Source organism: Branchiostoma floridae, chromosome 6 (assembly GCF_000003815.2).
Source record: "Branchiostoma floridae strain S238N-H82 chromosome 6, Bfl_VNyyK, whole genome shotgun sequence".
In the NCBI taxonomy this organism is placed as follows: domain Eukaryota; kingdom Metazoa; phylum Chordata; class Leptocardii; order Amphioxiformes; family Branchiostomatidae; genus Branchiostoma; species Branchiostoma floridae.
In genome coordinates this window covers 14,005,445-14,013,703 of record NC_049984.1, presented here as the reverse complement: position 1 = coordinate 14,013,703, position 8,259 = coordinate 14,005,445, and the positions used below count along the sequence as shown (strand labels likewise).

Genomic DNA, 8,259 nt, shown 5'->3' with positions numbered 1-8,259 from the left:
TGGCTCTAAGCACTACCCTAACCTTAACCCTAACCCTAGCGGTTAGGGTTAGGGTGGTGCTCAACTCATATCTCGAGAAGGAAGCACCCATTTTGAAACTGGTTTGCAGATTACAACTACGTACCAAGAGACCATTCCAATGATACCAAGTTTGACCGACTAGAACACACTGAGTCACACTCTTAGTCTTAGTCATAGTTACAGCGTATGTTGTAAAATGTATGTATTCTACCCGTTCATAGTAACTGGCCAGGCGAGGAAAGCGTTCCTTCAGAGGTAGCTGGTTGCGCACGGCGAAGGCAAGCATCGGGAACAGCGAGGTATCAGCCAGGGTGAAGTCTTTCCCAGCTATGTAGGAGCCGTCATGCTGCAGGTACGGGTGAAATGGTCAGACGATTTCTATTTTGGCAATACCTGCTTGTGATAAATGGGAGATTTGTTTTCCTGTATAACATGTCATTACCTCCGTGTGAACGTTCTACTGGCGTAAAGGTAACGTTACATTGTTGGGTGCTGAAAATCCAAGAGCCGGCCACGATCTTCAAACTACTAATAACGTTTTCCTATTGCCGCAATGCTGCATTTAGCGTTGCAATTGCAACTTATGACAATGTTGGTCGACAAAATCGAGTTCAAGTGTGAAAGCCGACCAACCAATCTGCAAATAGTTTAGTTTGCTGTCTATTCAACCGTTACACCACCATTCATACATGTGCAAGGTACCCTTCCCAAGTTTTTAGCTCATCAGCTAAGGCCTTCTTTACCCCCTTTAGATAAGCCTACGAAAGACAATGGAAGTCGTCATATAATAACAGCATTTCCTACTTGTTACCAACAAGTATAATTAACAGTTTGTTAACTCAGAAACGTTTATGCTATTGAACGTTGGTACATCATGAAGATGATAATAGCTCTTTATTTTAATTTACAAAAAATGTTGATTGTCAATGTAGTATACTAGTATATTCTTATCACATTCCTTACAAACACATCAAGTTGACCACAAGATAATCCTTACCTCATCCCTATCTTCGGGTTTTGTTCGCAAGCTAAAGTGGAAAATGCCACCGATCTCTGATATTATCCACCTCTAGGATGTCGGACTCCATGGTTCCTTATGATGTGCCATAAAGGAGATGAGATGTCGATGTGTTTCGCTGAATTTCAGTTCCCGTTCTATGTAGAGGCTATATTTACAGGTGTCACGTGGTGTTGGCAGAATCCTGACACAAAATACCAGTCACTAAACACATGTACAGGTAACAGGTGATTGAACGTTGACATGTGAGGTCTCGCTGGTGAATCAGTTTTTTTTAAGCCACGGAGTACTATTGTCTAGTTCGCCCACTAACGTACTACAGAACATAATGTAGATGATCTGTGCATATCTGTCTATCCGTCTTAGCTTGATGGTAAATGCCTGAAACTGAGTTTCTACATTAACCATTACCTGAATTTGCCACGTATAAAGATCTTTTCAATATCATGGAATAGGCTAGACTAGGTCTGTCATTTTACTTGCTGATTCCAAACGGAAATGTTTTGAAGTTTTGTTATTCTTTCGTGTCCGGCTATATGAATCAGATAGTGGCAAGGTGGCCTTGTGGTTATGGGTGTTGACTCAGAACCTGTGGTCTAATCCGTGACAGGTCCCGATGATATTAACCCTGCAGCTAGGAAAACCACCATTCGCTCACTGCACCAAGAGCTAAATATGATCTAGTTTCGGCTTGGGACGTTGAAAGGAGGCTCTCATATATGAGGAGATCCATACATCACCACACCGATCGGACTAGCCGGAGTCGTTACCGTCGTGAGTGGATCAAATAAATCTGTCCGGATATGCAGCTTGTACTCTTCAGTACAAATCTGGTGTGTACGCCGTGAGGTGGTTTACCGGATATGTAATACAAATGTACAAACTAACAGATGATTACATTGTTGTTGTCCGATGATGTTTTTGATAAGAACATTTCCGGTCTTTCTATAGTGCAAACGTAGGCATCGGGGATTATATAGATTTTATCGACAATGAGACGACAGTGATTTCAACGCGTTGAAGTTTATTTCATTCCACATTAGCGCTTGTTTGTTTCGATATTTGACAGCATTATTTACAGCTTAACGAAACGTTGCTGCAAGATGACGACATGGAAAACGTGCATTATAAGTGGCCGTTGACACAGCCAGGATAGTGATCACATCATAACGCTATTTTGTACACACCGTACATGATTAACACTGGCAGTTTCCTACAACTTGTGTACTGAATCCACTGAGCAGTAGACTAGATTTCTCACTACTTTCTGCTGCCATCAATCTAAAAACAAGTCCAATGCTGTTTTTTTTTTAAACTTATGTTCACGTTGAGGTCATCACATTAGATCTAGATAACCTTAAGGAAGTCCTTGTTGGGTGTGTCCTTCCAGAGAGGAGGCCAGGACGCTTTCACAGACGGACGGTCCTTCACCTGGGGATCAAGAAAGAGAACTCAGTCAAACCGAAGACAAGGAAGACGTGAACAGCAGATATAACGATAGCGATTTCCCAAGCTGCACAACCGCAAACAAGTATAACCTTACCAGGTCGTAGTACTTAGCCAGATGCGGGTACCGGCTCATATTGAACCCCATGCGCACGAGGGTTGCGATGAAAGGGAACGTGCACGCATCCGCCAGGTTGAAGTTCTTCCCAGCAATGTACGATCCATCGCCCAGCTGTAGTCACGGAAAAGAACCGACATCACGAATTAGTTCACTACTAGGGGAACATGGTCATCTTTAGTCAGATTTACCATCGCTGTGAATAGTGCCATCTCAAGTCTATAGGGTGTTTTAATATGATTTTGTAAAGGCTCCCGTGAAAATCAGTTACCGAGTTTATTATATTGAAGGGACCACCCAAATGATGAATGAATGAATAAATATTAATACTTTCCATGATTCCATCTCATCATACCTGGAGAACTGACGGCACCTATCGCCTGCCACTGTATAACTTTGATGTTACTTTGATATTACTACGATGGTCACATAATGCAACACGTATAAAGGTTGTCAATGTAGATCACTCCTAGTGTAACCCTAAACCTTTTGCTACCTGATTTAACAATCATTATGATAATTGTTACATCTGTTAAAGAAAACATATCATCAGTGATCACCTTGACCAGGTACCCCTCCCACATCTGTAGCTCCTTGTGACAAGCCTTCCTCTTCTCCTCCAACATCGCCTGATGACAGAAAGATTTCTGTAAGTTCGTGTGACGTTACATGACTATGGCATGGCAAGTTTCAGCATACTGCCCCTCTTTGTAACATTACTTCCCCATGTGGACGTGATCTAACGCACATGCGCAGCCTACACAATATACACTGGGTAGACTCTGCTAAACAGGGCGGAGGCAGAGGCTCCCCATGATACAGTATATTGTACAGGCCACGGGAGAGGCTCCGCGTTATGCCCCGTTTACAAATCATAGAATTTAGCTCGGCCGAGTTGTCGACGAGCTCTAATTTACGAGGAGGCATGACCCTGATACCTACGAGCAAATGGCAGAGTTTCATCATCGGCATCAGAGCCATACCTCCTCGTAATTAATAGCTCGGCGAAGTTACATAGAGCTAGATCTTGATTTGTAAACGGGGCTTAAGAGAATGACGTATATATACCTCCGTCCTATCCTCGGGTTTAGTACTGAAGAAGTACAAAAGAACGTCATATACAGTCTCATGGAGGTTGTGTGATTCCACTGCCCTCTGCAGCACCAAGCCCTGTTGGGCAGAGTCGTCCGGCACAAGTTTGGTCCCCTGGCTCTTAAACGTGTTCTGTGGTACAGACAACAAAACTGACGTTATAATACTCTAGGCTAAGTAGGAATTCCTCAAATCGCTAGCGAAATTCAATTAGAATTGACATTGGAGTTCATAATTGTGTAAGGGAATATGTGGAAGGGAATTTTCTTACGCTGGTGTCTAAAGTTTGACTGTGAATTTGCAGTTTTGCACAAACCTACCTCCAGATACAGGCAGATCGCAATGGACTCGTTGACGATCACATCTCCGTGCTTGAAGGTGGGCGCCTGAGTAAGGGAATGTGTACAACTTACTGTCAACATTTTCTGTTTTTTTTGCAAGTCAAACAGATAACGTTACTAGTAAGTTGTTTCATATAGCTTCATAAACGTATTACGTTGTAGTAAGAAGAGAAGCAAATGTCTGCAGAAAAAGAATTTTTCATTTTAATTCGATTTATTGAATTGAATCATGGGTAGCCCGATTCAAATCTGTCCAGTTGTTCTTCAAAGTGACCCAGTGGTGTGCGGTAACGTGGAATATTCACAATGTCATTAAGATATTTGAACATTGCAGTTGGAAGCAAACACCTCACGGGAACGGCTGTTTGCCGGACGCAAGGCGAAACAAAAATAATGGCAGGCAGCTGAGCCATTAACAGTACAAATTGTACTAGTACACAGTACTGGTATATCGTACACGCCTGTGCCCCGCCCACGTCCAGCTGGCACTGAAAAAAAATCAGCTGGCACTGAAAAAAAATGGCAAAACAAACCCAGGCTACTAGAAGTCTTCTTGGGGACGCCAATATGACTGACAACGTTACAAAACTAATTCTATTATGAGAAAGGAGACTTTCTGGTAATTATTTACAGAAACTTCAGTTGCGGTTTGCAATTACTAGTGGGTCTTCCTCGAGTCAAGTGTACTTACAGTGAAGGCCCGGCGACGGAGCGCGACTCGCGTCAATTTCTCCCCATGAAATTAGTGGGCCGCTGTATTAAAAACCAAAATCGGCGCTAAAAGATATAGAATGGGCTTCGAAGTATTGTAAGATCACCCAAAAATCAGCGGAAGTTTATTATTCGTAATAAACTGATCGGCTAGAGAGTGACCGGTCGCCCCCGCCTTGGGAAATCGGCGTCGGGTGTCGGTAGCCTCCTTCACCGGCCCCTCTGGGAACCTTGGCATTTATTTTTTTTGGGGGGGGGGGGGGGGGGCTCGTTACTAAAACACAACCAGTAGATTTCTAGCGAGGACACGATCCCTTCACATGCAAAGTACCCAATTACCACGTACTGGTCTAGTGGCACGCGAGGGACAGGGATGAATAGTTCACACCAATTGTCTGTTGATTAACGATTTTTCGTCGACCCTTTTCTTTCTTCCTTGGTTATTTGGAGTCGAACTTTCTATTTCCTAATGCAATAAAGCCACATTCTTACTTGTACTGAGTTAGAACTGCGTACCATGATTCTTTTACGTTCAATTTTCGAAATACCACTACAAAGTACAAGGTATGTATGAAGACTGTATATTGTGCCCATTTAACTAGGATTGTCTGCAAGGTCTCTCTTCCATTTGTTTCCTTTTCACAGACTAGTTGCGAATACATGTTTGTAAACCACACCGCCAGATCTGTAATGTTTCACCAATAAACTACCATATATCACTCCAATATATTTCAATAAATACACACTGTAATAGCGCAAATAGATAGTATCAAGAAGGTTCAATTATGAAATGAACACAAGAAGCAAACCCTTATGAAAGCAAAATTTCAATATGAACGATCGTATAAGTGCTGAATAGTGAAGTCTTATCGAAAAAAAAGAAAGTACACCAACTTGGATTCGAACCCGAGATCATTAGTTAAAAAGTCTAACCGTTAATCCACTACGCCAAGATACATTACGATGTGTATAGATGTGCTAATACAAGTAAACTGACGGAGCGCGTGATAATACGAGACAAAAATTGTTGCGGGTCTATCATTTCCAAAACTTCTGAAGTCGTAAGATTTCTTTAGTCTCTGCACCTTTTGGTCATCAAGTAAACTTTTTAAGCCTTATAAATAGAAGAAGGAGGTTATATAGATCAAGGAACGTCCTTGTATAGATCAATTGTTTGTGTGAACTCCCGCAGTGCCTGCTTGGTGTGTGTTTATGACATTTACATGATAGACAGGGTGAGAATGGCCCGCCACTCATTCGGGCTATTCACACCGTAGTAATTGTCGTTGACCTGTCCTTGCTAGAAAGTTACTGGGTGTGTTCAAGGACGTCCTTGGTGTGTTTTAGTGTACACGGGGGGGGGGGGGGGGTGCAAATGAGTAAGGAAACCGCACGTAAGTAGCACGTGTAAGTAGGGCCTGCATACGTTAACGTGGCAATCGCACAGAGATCGTACGTTGTAAGCACGTGCAACTGACCTACCACTTGCGCAACGAACGATGAACGCAACCGCTCTCAGCCAGGCGTGGTGTGCAAACCACGTACGTACACCCGTGCGAGTGACGTGCGTTGACGTACTCCCTTCCTGCTCTTGCCAGTCGTTCCCAACGTTTTCAGGAATACGTGGCGGACGTGGCCTTCACAAAAAAACGTACGGATAAATTGCACGTACGGCGTGTTGTGCCCCAGGCTTTAAAAAGGGGCGGGGCGCGAGCCGCTTCGCGGCGCAAGTCACAAAGGCAGCCAGGTACAAATAATTTTGCGATATTGTTTGGGTAGAGTGGCATGATTTATGAACATCAAAAGAATAAGCTAGCCTTTGTAAGGTTTGTCCTCAGCGGCAGGTGTTTAAATGTCCCTAACATGAACTAGACAGCCACAAATCGGAAAAATCAGTATTGATTCGTTTCTCAAATTTGCTCAGAGATGGCTCGAAAATGCATCAGAGAGCCTCTAAATCTTAAAAAAAACAAGTTGTCTTGGGGAGGCCCCCCAAACCTCCCCCAACGAAAGGGGAACCCCCCTTTCGTGCTCTCCCCCCGCCTTCGGCCGCGTCATGGTGCCCCCCCCCCCCCTCGCAAATTTCTGGATCCGCCAGTGCTGACCGTACTTCGCGTCGCGGTCAATATTCAATAGTCTACTTTTTTTTAAAAAGTATCGTTAAATGGATTGGACAAAGTATTGTCCTAGCAAAAAGGAGAAACATGATCACAGTCATTGCTATAAGCAAATTGCATGTTCATTGAACCACCTGCCCAGCTAGTCGGTATCACAAATCTTGTTTACGCAAGGGTTAAGGTTGGCCTCCGACTGCAACGGAGGATAGGTTAAGGCTTATACCACACGTACACAACCTATCGGTTCACATTATGGACTCACAGCAGAATGCATGGCGACTCTTGGAAGGACTTGAGATAGCTATGGACTCTCAGTTACCAACATGCACACACAGATAACACACACCTGTCCGCGAGGGTTGATCTTCAACACTTCGTCCGATTTGTTCTCCTTGTTGTCGAAGGAGATGTATTTGCTTGTGTAGTCGGACAGTCCCTTTTCCTCCAGACAGATCATGGCCCGCCAACAGGGGCCGCTACCAGAGCCCCAGTACAGGATTATATCAGACGCCATGGTTGGGAAATTCAGACGAACTTTTCCTCGCAGAAGGACAGGTGTGTTTGTGTGTACCGTAGTAGTGATGCTACATATAGTAGTAACAGGAACACGTGACCAAGAGTAAACGTTAGATTTCAGTCTCTGTGTGGTAAAGTGGCCTAGCGGTCAATATGCGTGGGATTGCAGCGGTGAACGAAATGGGATGTGTCATGACTCATGGGACAAACACATCGCGCTCTCCGCTGTTTGTTTTGGCTGATTAGACAGCACAGAATGCTGAGTCATTTACAAAACAGATTACAGATGATGTACCCAGGCTGTGCCCCGCCCACCATACATCACCTGCTAGCTGTCACTTTAACAATACTTCACGCAATATGTCACATGATCAAGGAACTTTTAGGTCTATCCTTGTCAACAGTGCTCTTTGGTTACTTATGCCATCAAAGAACAGGACACTGTCTAGTCATGCTTTACTACCTTCTCCAATATTTACTCTTGGCGAGGCAATCAAACTATGAACAGGATAACTAGTGTGCAGCTATGCATACCATGTCCGTGATTGTCATGGAAATGATTTTGCTAGCTCCCCTGCATTACCCCAAAGCCCCCCGCCCCAGGTAAAGGATCCTAATACACTTTTATCAATGCCACATGGCTGAATTGGTTCTATTTATGCAGACAGAATTGACATAACTGCTGACATCAGCAAGTTGCCAGGGAAACAATGATCCAGGGGTTGATTTTTCTGCTCATAGTCAGCTGCCTGGATTTACACTGTACTTTATTCTACCTCCAACCTCAGACTAAATGCCTTTGCTCTTGGCCATTCCATTTTGAACATTGGGTCAGACAATTCAAGGACAGGTCCAGCCGTCATAATGAATCCAATAATA

The 8,259-nt window shown here is 43.7% G+C and overlaps 1 protein-coding gene across 5 annotated transcripts in view; it reads right to left on the bottom strand.

Annotated features, from left to right (window-relative positions):
* Positions 1–2,043: 2,043 nt before the first annotated feature.
* Positions 2,044–8,259, bottom strand: part of LOC118417773 (glutathione S-transferase A-like) — a 52,257-nt gene continuing 46,041 nt past the window's right edge. For 3 of the 5 annotated variants that reach the window (XM_035823482.1, XM_035823480.1, XM_035823486.1), the window contains 2 exons: positions 2,583–2,717; positions 2,044–2,470 (listed from right to left, as the gene is read on the bottom strand). In XM_035823482.1, coding sequence (XP_035679375.1) covers positions 2,387–2,470; positions 2,583–2,717 — 219 coding nt within the window. In that variant the 3' untranslated portion in view covers positions 2,044–2,386. Of the gene's footprint in view, positions 2,471–2,582; positions 2,718–3,163; positions 3,233–8,259 lie in introns of all 5 variants that reach the window. The other 2 variants (XM_035823479.1, XM_035823484.1) reach the window with 2 other exon arrangements.